This window comes from Alexandromys fortis, unplaced genomic scaffold (assembly GCF_014885135.2).
Source record: "Alexandromys fortis isolate MF-2015 unplaced genomic scaffold, M_Fortis_MF-2015_v1.1 scaffold_0, whole genome shotgun sequence".
Lineage (NCBI taxonomy): Eukaryota > Metazoa > Chordata > Mammalia > Rodentia > Cricetidae > Alexandromys > Alexandromys fortis.
The window spans coordinates 29,115,001-29,130,319 of record NW_026067949.1 but is presented as its reverse complement, the minus strand read 5'-3'; the positions used below and the strand labels follow the sequence as shown (position 1 = coordinate 29,130,319).

At 47.4% G+C, this 15,319-nt stretch overlaps 1 protein-coding gene across 5 annotated transcripts in view; it reads right to left on the bottom strand.

The window, feature by feature from the left end:
* The window catches only part of Dcun1d4 (defective in cullin neddylation 1 domain containing 4), a 68,998-nt gene extending 65,271 nt beyond the window's left edge, over positions 1-3,727 (bottom strand). The window contains exon 1 of one of the 5 annotated variants that reach the window (XM_050149935.1): positions 3,572-3,727. In XM_050149935.1, coding sequence (XP_050005892.1) covers positions 3,572-3,596 — 25 coding nt within the window. In that variant the 5' untranslated portion in view covers positions 3,597-3,727. Of the gene's footprint in view, positions 1-2,582; positions 2,645-3,571 lie in introns of those variants that run through there. The other 4 variants (XM_050149937.1, XM_050149936.1, XM_050149938.1 and 1 more) reach the window with 4 other exon arrangements.
* Between the last annotated feature and the right edge of the window lie 11,592 nt (positions 3,728-15,319).

The following is a 15,319-nucleotide window of genomic DNA, read 5'->3' as shown; positions in this document are numbered from 1 at the left end:
CTTGAGATTCATTCTGTAAGTTGTTATTCTAGAACCCTGATTAAAACAACTGCCTCCCCCTCCCCGCCCCCCAAAATATCCTTTCTGATACAAAAGACAAAAAAAAATTGATAAAATATTTTTAACTGTTTTAATGCATAGCAAAATCCAAAAGAAAAATTAGAACCCAGCCAAGGGCCAAAAAAAAAAAACATAATTTAAAATAATAACAACAAAATTTTACAAACATTGTGAAATATATATGCAAGTTTAGGACTGTCTTAACCATGTTAAGTAACCATGTTAAGTGATTTCTAAATCTTAAACCCCAAAACTAGAGTGGATAGTGCAGGCTTGATACTGCCTAGAGCTTTGGGCTTGTGAACCGAATGAAGAAAATGTGTGGAAAGAGCGTTTGTCCTTCAGGATACGATGGAACAAATGAAAATAAAAGAAATGCAGACTAATACTTCTTTAAATTTTGAAGACAGTTATAGATCTCATGCATTTTTTTTGGCCTTATGATTTGGAAAGAGCAAATCCCAAGATTAAATACTTTTTGGAAAAAATTTCCATACACACACATATTACAAGAATTTTCTGAGAAATTTTGCCAATATAATCAAAACAGGAGAGGCATAAATTGTTTCCTCAAAGCATTACACACTAACCAGTCTCTCAGACTATTTTAAAAGCCGTCCTGGAAGGGCTGAAGAGACAGCTCAGCGGTAAAGAGTGCATACTGCTCTTGTAGAGGGCCTGAGTTCCATTCCCAGCACTCATGTTGGGCAGCTCACAACCGCCTGTAATTCCAGTTCTAAAGAATCCCATGCCCTCTTCTGATCTCCATGGCATCTGCACACATGCACACATACACACACACAAACATAATTTAAAATAATAACAACAAAATTTTACAAACATTGTGAAATATATATGCAAGTTTCGGACTGTCTTAACCATGTTAAGTAACCATGTTAAGTGATTTCTAAATCTTAAAACTTGTCTGCAAGATGTATATCATTCGGTCATTAAAAGCCCCCTCTGTTAACTATTATCAATAGTTTCATAATATCTAATTCACCATACAAAAATAATTGGTCACCTTTGAGCCAATCTTATAGCCCCTACATTAGATTTGGGAGTGATCACTAAAAAGAACAGGCAAATAATGTGATGCGGGAGGCCCTTCCATACTTGTGTCGCTTTTATTGGTTAATGAATAAAGCTGCTTTGGTCTATGGCAGGGCAGAATACAGCCAGGCTGGAAGAGATATAGAAAGAAAGTAGGCGGAGTCAGAGAGGTGCCGTATAGCTGTCAAAGGAGACAGACGCCAGAACAGAGCCTCACCCAGTAAGCCACAGCTTCATGGTGATAAGACAGATTAGTGGAAATGGGTTAATTTAAGATATAAGAGCTAGCTAGAAATACGCCTGAGTCATTGGTCAAACAATGTTGTGATTATTATAGTCTCGGTGTGATTCACTTGGGTCTGGGCAGTCAGGAATGAGCAGTCTCCTTTTACAAGGATGTGGTGGCTTTAAGTCCACAAACTCAGAGGCCTGTAACAGCCAAGAGGTAAAATCTTTACAATCTGGGCAGCTAAGGAGCAAACAATAGCCTCATTTGCTTTGCACTTACTTAAAAGCAGAAGACATCATACTTTCCCTTTGTTCACCTTTGGGGGTTCATTTCAGGTTCGGGCATGAGACTATTTCAACCCCAAATTTCATTAAGCTGTTCTTCTCAATTCATTTAAAAAAAAAATCCCCTAATTCTTGGGCAAACCAAACAGCCCACGAAATACCTGTACAGTTCTCTGTATTTTCTTCTCAAAGGATATACATGTCTCTACTTAGTTCCCATACTTATGTAAGGCTGTACACTTCACCCTAGGCTTCCATACGCTGAATCCACTCTAAATGCTCCACGCTAAACGTTGCGTTAGAACGAAGTGTGTGCAGGATGGTTCAAGACTAAGCATTCGCTCCGCAAGGCTACCAAATGCAGGGAAAAATAATTAACTCAGAAAAGGGCCAGGGTTTGGCCTGGGCTCTCCCTCTGCGACGGACACTGTCCCAAGGAACCCCGGAGAGAACGCGTACGATCTCCGCGGCGTAAAGCACGAGTTAGCCAAGCAGGGAGGCTCCAAGGGACGCGCTGCATTCTGGGACTCGTTTCCACAGTTACCCACGTGCACCCAACCCAACCGCGGCCCGGCGCGGCTGGGACTACAAGTCCCAGAATTCCGCGAGCCTGCCTTTCCCTTCACACCGGCTCCAGGAGCCAGACCCTAAAGGAAACCCCAAAAGCGCCCTCCAGGTGCTTCGGGCCGAGGTGGCTTCCTGCGGGCATGGTGCTGAGCCTCCGAAGCCGCCCTTCATACAGGGTAGCGGGTCCTGACTCATCAGCCTCCACACCTGATGGCCAGAAATTAAGACAACTGCGTCACATACTGCCAAACCTACGGACCGCCGAGGATCCCAACACCCCCTTATGCCTGCCCCCCTCACCACGCCTCCAGGACCCCACCGGGCTGGGTCAGCTTGCAGACGGCATCCCTGCCCCGCCTCCCGGTCCCACAACGCCAGCCCGCGCTGACCTCGCTCGCCGCCGCTCCTCAAACGCGGTGGCCACTGCCAGCCTCGGGACACCTCCCGGGTACCCGGCCCCGCCCCCTCCCCTCCGCGCACCCCCAGGCTCAGGGCGGCCCCTCCTAAGCAGGACCTGGCCCCTCCCGGGAGGAAGCACCTCCCCCAGTGCACAGTCCAACGCCCCCCACTCCGCCCCGTGAGCACCGAACCCGGAATGACAGCCCGGCTCCTAGTCCCCGCTCCCCCCCCCACCCCTCCTCCTCTTCCTCCTAACTCACTCCACACACCTCCCTGCCCCCTGTTCCAGTCCCTAAACTGCATGGCAGCGCTATCCGCCATCCTCTTCTCTAGGGACCCCAACGTCCCAACACCTGCCCCCAAGCCCTCTCGCCACCCCCGGCCGCCGTCCGGTGTACGGGACTCCTCAACTATCCCATCCCACCGCGGTGCCGCCACTCCGTGCCCCCCCGTTACATCAGCTTGCAGCCCCTCACCGGCCCGGCCGCGGCCCCCGCTCCCCACCCCACCCATTGTCCCCGCCCCCGCCCCCAGCCCTCCTTCCCATTGTCCCCGCCCCCGCTCCCCTCGCTCTACCCCGCCTTCCCCGGCCGACCGCACCGCTCGGGCCCCGCAAGCCTCACCCTGCACCCAGACCATAGGCCCGCTCCCTGCCCGCCTGTGCCACCCCCGGCCCCAGCTGCCAGCGCCCGCCACCATCTCCACCTCCATGCACCACAGACTCTCGGCCCCCGGCCTTCAGAGCATGTCCCCCCCTTCCCCCACCGCGGAAAGCCAGCCAATCCCCACCCCCTCCCCGCCGCCCCTGCCCCCGCCCCAGCCGCCCGCGGCGTCACGGCCCTCGGGCTCCAGGAGGGAATCAGCCCGCTCCGGGACCAGGGACTCCAGCGCAATCGGGACCCGAGAAGCGGAGAGGGGAGGACGGGAGCGGACGGGGTATGCGGGCCCGCATCCGGCCCGCTGGCGCTGCGCTACTCACTGACAGCTGCAGCATCCGAGTGCATTTTCGGGCAGCTCACACCCGCTCGCCGCCCGGGCTCCCGCGCTCCACTCGCGGTCCCCCCACCGACTCTCCAAACCTTAGCTCGCAGCGGAGCACCGGCGGCTGCCACTCCGGCCCGCCCATCCCGCCTTCCTCATTGGCTGGACCGCAACCGGGGGACCGCCCCTCTCCGGTTCTCATTTGACCGAGGGAGTGCTGGTTGCGCCCGCCTGGAGCTGGCAAGAAGGCCCCGCCCCCTAGTCTGCAACGCGATTGGCCCCGGCGCCTCGCCTCCGACCGCCCCTGGCGGAGGCCACGCTTTGGAGCCGCAGGTTGGACCCAGCCGCTGTCAGTCATCCCGGGGTCCGAAAGCGCGTGGAGGGGCGAAGCTGGGGAATTGGTCCACCTTGACCCTGAAGACCCGCCCTGTGGCGGGCGGATCCTAGGAGCGGGAGACCAACCGAGAGCCCGGTAAAGAGTCCGAAACAAAGCAGGCGGAGTGACCTGGAGCCACGTTTGGGACCACCGGGACCTGTTCTCCCTAAGAGACCGGCCCGATCCTGCTACTGCCAGCGTCCGGCTAGCACCGGTTCTCATCAATCATTTCCCATTGTAGGAAATTAGAAAAAAGAAAATCTCCGCTTCTTCATTTCGAACTGAACCCTCCCTTTTATTCCACAAGCTTTCTATCCCCAACTTTGGAAATAACGCTTCTTTTTTTAAGAGTCACGCGTTGCTTGCGCCAAAGGTTTGGTGCTGCAGGCATTGTCCGTCAGACACCTCTGCGGTCCAAACAGAGAGAAAAACCCAGTGCCACATTAGGCTCTTGGGTCAGCCTGGCACCCGGGCAAGCCAGGTCCCCAGATTGTTAGTCTAAGAAACCTAAGTCTAGCCTGGCCGGAAAGTGGACCGCTGTTGTTTGGCAGAGGGAAGCGTTAATGGGGTTCTAGTCCTTAGGAGTCCTAAAGCAAAATTCTGTATATTTTTTTAAAGTTCCGTTCTGCGTTTTTCCAGTACTTGAAAATCAGTTCTTCACAATCACTATGGCAATGTAATAATATTTAGAGATGTCCGTGGAAGGCTGCCCCACCCCCACCCCAAACACTCCACTTCCACACCTCCCATAACCCTTACCCCACCACAGCCTAGACATTCTGTAGATCCAGCCACGGAGACTGGTTGACATGACCAAAGATAACAAAGGGGTAGGGCGTTAGGACTCGGAATTCCACAGCCTAGACTTTTGAGCTGCAGGGTTCTGAAATCAGGACAGACCTTACAAGGGCAAGTCAGCTGAGAGTCCTTGTCCTCCTCATCACTCTAGTTGTGACAAGCTCCATCATCATCCCCAACTTCTTTGTAAATAGATGGCATCCCTATAATTTTATCTCTCATATTTATCACTCAAATGTGTAAAAGCCACTTCATCAAATTGCAGAATCTCAGAATTACACCTGAAGACATGAATCCTTCACAGAGCATCCTTTTGGGTCCCGTTAACAAGACAGCCTCATAGACAAAGGAAAGTATCTGTGGAGCCCTATGTAGGGGACCCCTGTAATAAAGAAGTGCTGGCTCTCAGCGATGTTCCTGTGTCATTATTCCATTTCTGACTTCAGCCTAATCGAAAGAATCAAGAATTAGTTTACTCATGCTTCTGAAAGTTTGTGTGTATATTTGTATGAGTTTGTTTCCATATCATTTCACACAGAAAAGGGCTTGCTTTTTGGTACTTCTAAATTAAAATAAGCCCTTGACTTATTTTAGCTATTCATTTTCAATCTTGATTTATCTGCAGCAAGCTTTATTGTTGTGTGATCAGCTCTAAAAGGCCTACCAGTTTGCTTTCTCCCTAGCTCTCAGCTCTTCCTTGACTCATGCATACGATCTCGGGGAGGAAAAAAAATCTGTAGAATTCACTTTGCTGTTTTTCAGCTTACATACCAGTAGGGTTAAGCTAATTATTTTCAAGTATAATGCAGATTTAATTTACTCAGATGACAGCAGTGAGTCAGCTAGAGCCTGAGAACTGAGAGGCCGCATTCTTAGTCAGCTGGGCCTCACTGCTCCGTAAGTCTCACGAATAATACAACTACATGACGCTCTGTGATATATGCCCTAGACAATTCAACCACCCACAAGGTGATAAAACTCTCCACGGTCGGGGAGCTTGTTAGGGCTACGTCTGCAGTTCTCCAACACTTAGTTCAGTGGCTTCCAAGATTGGACACTGACGCGCTGCCCCTAAGAGTTAACTAGATGATGACGAATGAGGAAATTGATATCAGAACTGTGGAGATTACCAGGTCCAACTTCCTCTTTATAAGAATATGAGACTTGAAGTTGAAAGGGGTTAAGTATCTAATCCTAGTCAACCAGCTGGACAAGAACAAAGCAGTATTTAAAAGTTTCCTGGCCAGGTGGTGGTGCACTCCTTTAATCCCAGCACTCGGGAGGCAGAAGCAGGTGGATCTCTGTGAGTTGGAGGCCAGCCTGGTCTACAAGAGCTAGTTCCAGGAAAGGCTCCACAGCTACAGAGAAACCCTGTCTCAAAAAAAACAAAACAAAACAAATACACCTCAAGCTTCCAGCTCCTTGTCTATCTGCTACTCCAATGAGAGAACACCTCAGATTTCCAAGAGGTTACTGTCCCCACTTACTTGAAACTTCTACCAGGCTAATCCAAACCCTATTCTTCATATTTGGAATATGACCGTCTCATGATATCCAGTGAGGAATCTTTCAATATATTATGTTATTTTAATTTTTTTTTCTCATTCGGTAACATTCCCAAATAACAAGGTCCCTGTGGAGATGTTTCCTGAAACAATATCTTTTAAATTCAAATCCCAGGGGGGGAATAATTGAGTGTCTTGGGGACTGGGATAGAAAGACTTGGGAGTGCAGCATGACACTTCATTGCGCTTGGTTACAGATTTAAAACAATGTGAGCAAGTCAGCGAGTGTTTAATCAGCAACTTCCTGTTTTGTTAGTTACATTGTATCGATTTCCATAACATCCATCTGGAGCTGAAGCCTAGATGATGAGAATTTGACGTGGAAGTCCAGTGAGAGCAAGAAGAGCACACGTTTTTGGCTTTAGACTTTGCTCTCCATAGCACAAATCCCAATAGACAGGCGTGTCCCACGTGTGCTTGGTTTGGGCTGTGGAATGGAAAACAGCTTAGCCCTGGAGACGGGAATAGAATCGGACCTGCTTAGATTAGTCGATAGATACGCGTGTCCCTGGTGAGGTTTGGAGGGAGAAAGGAAACACAGCAGGGAGGAACTAACGCAACCTTTGATTCCAGAGAAAGGACGCGAACTCCGCAAGTTATTAGAAATAGGCTGAGTGAGGATTAAGGATGTGGAAATGAAACCGAATAAAAATTTAAATGTATTCAGAGAGGGCGGGACACTTGATTTCCTCAGAGTCACAAGCAGGTAACTCATAGAACTGATGTTAGTGCAAGCCTTTAATCCCGACACTTGGGTAGCAGAGACAGTGAGTTCAAGGCCAGCCTGGCCTTCAGGGTGAGTTCCAGGACAGGTTCCAAAGATACACAGAGAAACCATCTCGAAAAACAAAAAACAAAACAATTGACTCTGTAGTTATTTATAATACTTGGCATAGCGTGGTTCAATCTTGTAATAATGGTTGACATTTTAGACTCTGGGCCCTAGAACACAAGCCCAGTGACTGTCCCCTAATGGTGAGGTTATTGATATGGCTGCAGCACCCGTCACATTCCGTCACAGGCTGATTCTCTCACCATCTCTTTTTTTTCCCCTTAGCTAGGTAGTCCCTCGCTGGATAGTCACTATATTTAATTACTTGCTGTAGTGGTTGGTTTTTGGCAACATGACATGCCTCCATCATATGGGCCTGTGGGCATCTTCTTGATTAATGATTGATGAAGCAGAGCCCAGCCCACTGGGGTGATGCCATCTCTGGAACCATGTTCTTGGGTTGTATAAGAAAGCAAGCTTGCCCCCTGGGGAGGAAGCCAGTAATCATCATGACTCTAAGATATCTGGGTTCAGAGCCTACCTCAAAGTTCCTGCCTTGGGTTTCCTAGATGGTAGACTGAAATATGAACGCCAAATAAACCTTTTTCTTCCCAAGTCGCTTTTGGTCCGTTCTTTATGACAACAACAAAAACTTAACAGGGATACTTGCCTTCTTTCTTCTCTAGCCTCTAAAATGCACAGTGAAGGGAGAGACAGGGATGCAAGAGCATGCTCACTGAGACAAGTCACCAACATAGCCTACTGTGACAGAAGATGCAAACGTTTGCCTAATCAAGAAAAAGTTGTGCCATATTGGGAAGTATAGAAAGTAGGCATCCAAAAAAAAAAGCCAATTGTAATACATTCTAGAAGATTTTCTATGACTAGAGACTCATATTGTGTTCCCATAATGAATAATTTCTCTTCTTTGTACTTTGAAGTAATTTTTCCTTGAGAGCCACAGTTACTAACATCACTCTGTGTGTGCATGTGTGTGTATATGTGTAAAAGCATGAGTGCACATATGTAGAGACCAGAGGGTGCTATCAAGTGCCTTCCTTGATTGTTCTCCACAATATTTTTTTAAATAGTATGTCATACTAAACCTGTTGGTCACCTAGAAAGGCTAAGTCACAGAGATTCCGCCTGACTCCACCCTCCCAGTGTTGAGATTACAAACACACACTAAAGCACATAGCTTTTCACTGGCCTTGGGCATCCTTCCCAGTCCTGCTTTAGACCCCATAATCGGTAAACTGGAAGGGAAAGCAAATGCCCACGAGCCAAGTTGGATTTAGGCAGACCCTCCATTGACAAGCATCAAATGAGCACACTCAGCTTAGCTGAGCCAAGCACGATGGCAGTCAGAACACTGAGGCAGGAGGATGATAAGGCCAGCATGGGCTACATAGCAAGGGCTTATCTAAAAGGAAAATCAATACACCAGATTGGCTGGGTTTCAGTTCCTTCGTCTATAAAAACAGGAATAATTTCATCAAGGAGTAGTTAAGGGTGACAGGGTCACGTCTATAAAATAACCTCTAGCGCTAGGGGAGTGAAGCAAGAAGGATCTGAGCTCCCACTGCCTGGGACCTCTTTCTGTGGTGACCCGAAGCATGGCTGGGGGTACAGTCGGCTACTTCCCAGCTCAAAGATAATTTCAACTAAAATCTTTCTAGATGAAGCAGGCATCTCAAGGATCCTTTAACAGCACTGAAAGTCTTCCGATTAGACTGAACATCCAGGTTCCGTTGGGCTGCATTCAGCAATGAATTTGTTTTGCCTCTAGTAGCAATAAAGGAATTTTCATTTATTTTTTTTAAATATTTCTAACTTCCAAGATTTCTTGTCACACAGCTATCAGGCTGCATTCACATAGACCTTTTTAACTAGCTGTTTTTTTTTTTCTAAAGCAGATATGAGGTGCTTAAGCTGGCTGCTTCCTTTCTACCCAGGGCCTTTTACTTTGAGGAGATTGCACCTGCCTAGGGAATTAACAGGGTTTGAATAAAAAAAACGAATTCATTCCTTACCACGTAGTCTCTGAATTGGATTTTCTCTCCTTACTCCACATTGAGCTAATCAAGTCCTAATGATGTTGCATTTAATTCAATCTCAGAAGGAATAATTTTCCAATTCAGTCTAAACAATGCCTGACCCTTGTGGTGACTTCCATGAATATAGCATGTCTTCAATTCCTGCAGCTAGCAGGAGATGGGCAGAAAGAATAACTATTTTCCTTGGACAATGGCTTCTGTGTGCTGTCAGGCTCTCCGTCCCTCTGTCTCCTCTAGCTGGCTTTCATGAATACAATGTCTTTTTAACATCCCTCTCAGGGGCAGTACAGGAGACCCCATCCATCTCCAGATCTCAGGGGCTGCGCGGCAGCCGAGCATCTCATTATGGCAGAGCGAAGCATTCTGGGAGACTGGATGGAGGAGGCAGACTGCAGTAGGAAAGGGGGGAGGTGGAGAGGAGGGCAGGAGCTTTGAAAATAGATGCTCACTCTCTTGGTGATACTACACTAAGGGGTAAGAACTTCCTGTTCTAGAAAGCTCTGGCAGGCAGGATGCCCAAACCCCTGACTCAGCAGATTCCAATCTCACCTACAACCGGGATGAAGCTGCCTTAGTCTCTTCGTGCCTCCAACCACACACGCCCCTACAATGGATGCTGCTACCTACAAACCACCACGCGGACCATGTTGCTGGGAGGAAAGCCAAGTTTCCTCTACACTCCAGAAAAATCAGTGGTTCCATACTTGGAGCAGAACACGCCTGTGTAGTCCAAATGCAGGCCTGCTCACCTACAACAGAACTCACTGATCTCCCTGAAGGCTCTTTCCTTCAACGAGCCCAGATATTTACCTGCTACTTTAGTTTCTTGCCTTAGCTAAGATAGGTTGGGGCAATGTCCTTAGCATTTGGGGGTTCTCAGGCCCTTTTCAGAGTCATTGATAACTCTCTATCAAAAGTATAAAACCCAGCCATAATCACCCCATCACCTTCTTCCGTTAAGAATACCTACATCACTAGAAAACATTATTTTGAGTGAGGTAACCCAGACACAGAAAGACAATTATCACATGTACTCACTCATAGGTGGTTTTTAAACATAAAGCAAAGAAAGCCAACCTACAAAACCACAATCCCAGAGAACTTAGACAACAATGCAGACACTAAGAGAGACTTACATAGATATAATCTACATGGGAAGTAGAAAGTAGAAAAAGACAAGATCTCCTGAGTAAATTGTGAGCATGGGGACCTTGGGGGAGGGCTGAAGGGGGGAGGGGAGAGGCAGGGAAGGGAGCAGAGGAAAACGTAGAGCTCAATAAATATCAATAAAAAAATTTAAAAAAAAAAAAGAATAACTTTACCAAGCAAGGCATAGTGGTGCACACTTTCAATTCCAGCACCTGGGAGGCAGAGGTGGATGGATCTCTTTGAGTTCAAGGCCAGCTTGGTCTGCAGAAGGAATTCCAGGACAACCAGAGTCAGACCAAGTCTCAGGAAGACGAAGAAGAAGAAAAGAATACCTAGATTAGAATAGACATTTGTTACCTTCTTGAAGTCCAGAAGCTTCAGGCAACAGTTGGTGGCTATCTGTAATTTTGTCAGGGTGGGGTTAATTCCTTTCTGTTAGCTTTCCTCCTGAGCACTGCGGACACTGATTCCTGTGCTCGAGTAACAAGAATTTTGCTGGAGAGTTGGTAGGTAAAGGCAGCAGCTTGCAGGCTGGGGAGCAAGGCTAAGGAACAAGGCTAAAGGGCAAGACTAGGGAGCAAGGCTGGGGGGCAAGGCTGAAGGCAAGGGTGAAGGGCTCTTGCCAGCACCTTCAGTGGGAAGAGCCTGGGCACCAGGTAAGAGGGGACTTGATCTTTGAGACAGAAATGCCAAGAATAGACTTCATCTCATTCCAGCTTTTTCTTGATGTGGGATTCCCCTCTGTCTGCTGTGACTATCATTGACTAATAAAGGAACTGCTTTGGGCCCCAGCCAGTGTTACTTTTTCTGTGGCCACCTTACCCAGGCTCTGTGTCCTCCATCTACAGTTCTCCTGCCTTCTGCGGCATCCAATGGCTGCTGGCTCCAGGACCCCAGGTCAACTCCTGGCCCCTCCCCCAAAGCCAGTAGCACAAGGACACCTCGCTGGCCTGTCCCTGCCAGGCAGTTATAGCCATTTGCCCTGAACCCAGCCTTGAGCCCACACTGGCCCATGTTGTCATCTGTATCCTTCTACCTTGTCACTTGTTCTGGCTCCGAAGCTCTAACACCACAAACTCTACATTCTGTAACTTCAGCTTTGCAGAGCTTCCCAAGATACCACAGACAACAGCTTTATTACTAAACAGCTCACTGCTCACTTAGTGCCAGGTACTGTTCTGAACCCCCATGTTAACTCAATGACTCCCACAAAGAGTCCTGAGAAGTAAGTCCTTTTGTACAAGCCATTTCACAAAGGAGGAGACTAAAGCACAGAGAGGTAAAGTAACTTTTCCAAAGGCACAGAGCCACGCAGTGTGGTGCTGAGAGAAGCAACCCCAGCAGGCTTGCCTCTGGTGATATCTTTTTCCACCACCATTACTGTATCATTTCTCTCCACAATATTTTAGGTAGGAAATGCTTGTTCACCCTTAAAACCTACTCGGTGCCCTGGAACACGGATATGATGTGAGATTCCCCTCTGTATGCTGTGAATACGTTTTATTTTTTTACCATTGGTTAATAAAGAAGCTGTGTCAGCCTGTAGCAGGGCAGAATATAGCCAGGCTGAAAGAGAGAGAGAGAGTATGTGGAGTCAGAGATACAATGTAGCTGATGAAGGAGAAGGGCCTGGAAACTTTTCAGTAAGCCACAGCCTTGTGGCAATACAAAGAGGAATCGAAATGGGTTAATTTAAGATGTAAGAGTTAGTTAATAAGAAGCCTGAGCTAATAGGTCAAGTAGTGTTGTAATTAATATAGTTTCTGTGTGATTATTCAGGGCTGAGCAGTTGGGAAACAAAAGAGTAGTGTCTCTGTCTACAAAATGGATAGGTCTGAGTCTGTTCTTCTAGCCCTGGTAGACAGACACACTGAGCACAGTCCTTGGGGGGAAAATTCATTCTCTGCCCCCAATCAAGTGTTGACAAGAATCACAGATACATCTCTGGTCCAGCACAGAAGCCTTTCCTACCGTCCTTGTCAAGCAGCTGAGCAGATCTAAAGTGGGACTCAAAGCAGTACTATTGTCTCAGGAGGGGCATGGGCTGACCTGTGCCCCCATCCTCCTACCTGTGAGCTTCTGCCCTTCCCAGTTCCCCTTTCAGGTGCCAGGGTACCTGGCGAATGGCTTTCCCAGCTTGACCCGTATTGCTGACCCGCCCTCAGTGACTGAAGCAAGCTTCAGGGCTCCCCATGTGGTTGAAAAGGATACAATGAGCTTGAACAACAGCGTGGAGGAGAGCCATGGGTGGGTGAGGGGAGGGGGAGGTTGGAGAACTGGAGCATGAATAGACAAGATCCAAGGCGGTCCAACTTTAATGATTCTAGGAGGATGCTGGGGCTAGTTACAGGAACAGAGTCTCTTGCAGCTTAACATCGCCAGGTGGAGACACTTCCTTTCCGCTGCCCTCTTCCCCTGCTTTCCTCTGAATCTGGGATGCTTCTCTACCCCACAAAACCCCATGATGTAAAGGCTAAGTCCTCAGTTAGACACAGTTAGGTCCTGGAGGGACTGGCATGGCCTTGAAAGGGGCTGTGGGACTCCAATTCCTCCTTTACCTTGTGTGTTCCCTGCAATGGGAGTGTTTGTGGCTGGCTAGGAGCTCCTACCGTGGTGTGCTGCCTTACCACAGGCCCAAAACAACAAGCCAACCAATCACGGACCAGAACCGAGGGGCCGGCACCAAATAAACCTTGACTCTTCATTTTCTCTGCTATTTCCCTTCCGATTAGAAGGCTTCCTCACACAGAACCTGGGTTCTGGCTACTTTAGCGCCATCCACTCCCAGCAGAGTACAGACCTACAGGGCGCCAGTTAGATTGAGCACTAAAGGGACAATGGATGGCTGTTTCGACCGACTAGCGCCTGTCAGACCTTACCTTTCCAATGTCGCATTTCCTCAGCCCCTTGTGGATGACAGGCTTGCTGTTCTCCAGTAAACTGGGTTGGGGGAAAGCAGGGGTCAGTTAAGAAATCTGTACTTCCTCCAGCACCGCCCCCTCCACACGCACACCCCTTGTTCTCCTCCCTGCCCTCACCTCCATTAAGCCTTGCTTGACCACCACTGCCCACAGTCATGATTTTATCCACGGATCGCCTATAAACACTGGAACAGAATTTTGCCTCAGAACAGAACCAGGACAAAGGGGATGGAACGAGGGGCCTGAGCCACATTGGACTTGAGCTCAGAGAGCTCTCTCCCCACCACGTGTGCGGGTGGAAACAAGGACCCAGAAGCTTCCGGTGCCGTAGATGGGGGACACCAATAGTTGCTGTTTAGAACACCCCATCTTTTACTCGGAAGGACTCTTCTTTGCAGGAATTGCAGCACTCTAAACAAAGCCACGGTGAAGGGGATTAAACCAAGAAGCCCCGCCCCAATTCCAGAGAGCTTGTAACCTCAGCTGGGCCAATCAGCTTCCTTCCCTAGAATTTTAAAAATAGGCGAAGCATCGATTCCTTCTATGGGCTCCCAGCAACCAGCTACTAGAACTCCAGCTTTAGGGAATGACTACCACTCTCTGAGTGCTGGGATTGAAGGCATGAACCACCACCTCTCGCAAATCCTCCCCTTTTATAAAAAAAAAATCTGGACATTTGTTGTAGAAAAGCAATTATGAATCTCCTTTTTTTATTTCTTTTTCCACTTATTCATTCCAAAACAGGTTCCCATGAGCAACTTGTTTCCTGCATTTACTAGGATTAAGAAGGAGGGAATTACAGGGGCTGGAGAGGGGCTTTGGTGGGTAAGAGTGCTGGCTGCTCTTCTGGAGGGCCTGGGTTCAATTCCGAGCGCCTACATGGCAGCTTACAACTGTCTATAACTCCAGTTCCAGGGGATTTGGCACCTTCACACAGACACATGCAGGCAAAACACCAGCACACATAAAAAAATTTTAAAAGGAAGAAATTATAACTTTAGTTTTCATGCATTTGTGGCTGGCCCTAGCCAGTTCATTTACCAGAATGTGCAGCTATGATGGGAATGCATTGCACACATGTATGAAATTCTCAAAGAATAGACAGATACAGTTAAATTAAACAAAGAACAAAGAATATCAGAATGCAATAGTGTGAGTTTGTTATAGAATAAGGATGATTTTAAATCTATCTAAAAAATTAGAATGACTTACAGATTGAAAGAAAATATATACAAATCATATATACAAATCATATCTGTCAAAGGCCTGGCATCCAGACTATTTAAAGAACTCTCATACCAGGCCTGGTGTGACAGCTGGCCTGTAATCAGGCTACTGGGGAGGCTGAGGCAGGAGAAACACAAATTCAAGGACAGCCTGGACAACTTAGTGAGCTCCTACCTCAAAATTAAAAGGAGAGAGAAAGAATGTACTCAATGCTTCAATCCACAGCAACACCACACACACACACACACACACAACTCTTACAATGTAACCACATCAAAAAAAACCCCACAAATTTTAAAATGGACAAAAGTCTCAAATAAACATTTCCCCAAATAATAAATACAAATTATCAACAAGCAAATCAAATACAGGCCATTAGCTTTCAGGGAGAGGTAAATCAAAACCACAAGGAGCAGCACACTCCTCAGAGGATGGCTGCAGCTAAAAGCTAATAAATAACAGCTGTCAGGTGTGGGGAACTTTAAATCTTTCTCTACTTCCGATTCAGCGTAAAATGTTTCAGCCACTCTGGGAAATAATTTGACATTTCTTTTTTTAAAAAAAAATTATACACAGACTTACCATCTGACCCAGCAACTCTAGTCTGAGTTATATAAAAAAAAAAAAAAAAAAAAAAAAAAAAAAAAATAAATAAATCTCAACAGGTACCTGCACACAAACAATGCACAGTTCAAAATAGCCAAAAAGTCCCAAATGTTTTCAGATGGGTAAATAAAAACAAACAAACAAACAAATCTATCAATCAATTTAAAAAAGGGGGGAGTCTGCCCTTAAGTAGGACATCTCTAGCATAAAAGGGAATGAATTGTGCATGGATCCATGCTGGATTGGGGAAAACCTCGGAAACACCCGCTAAGCGA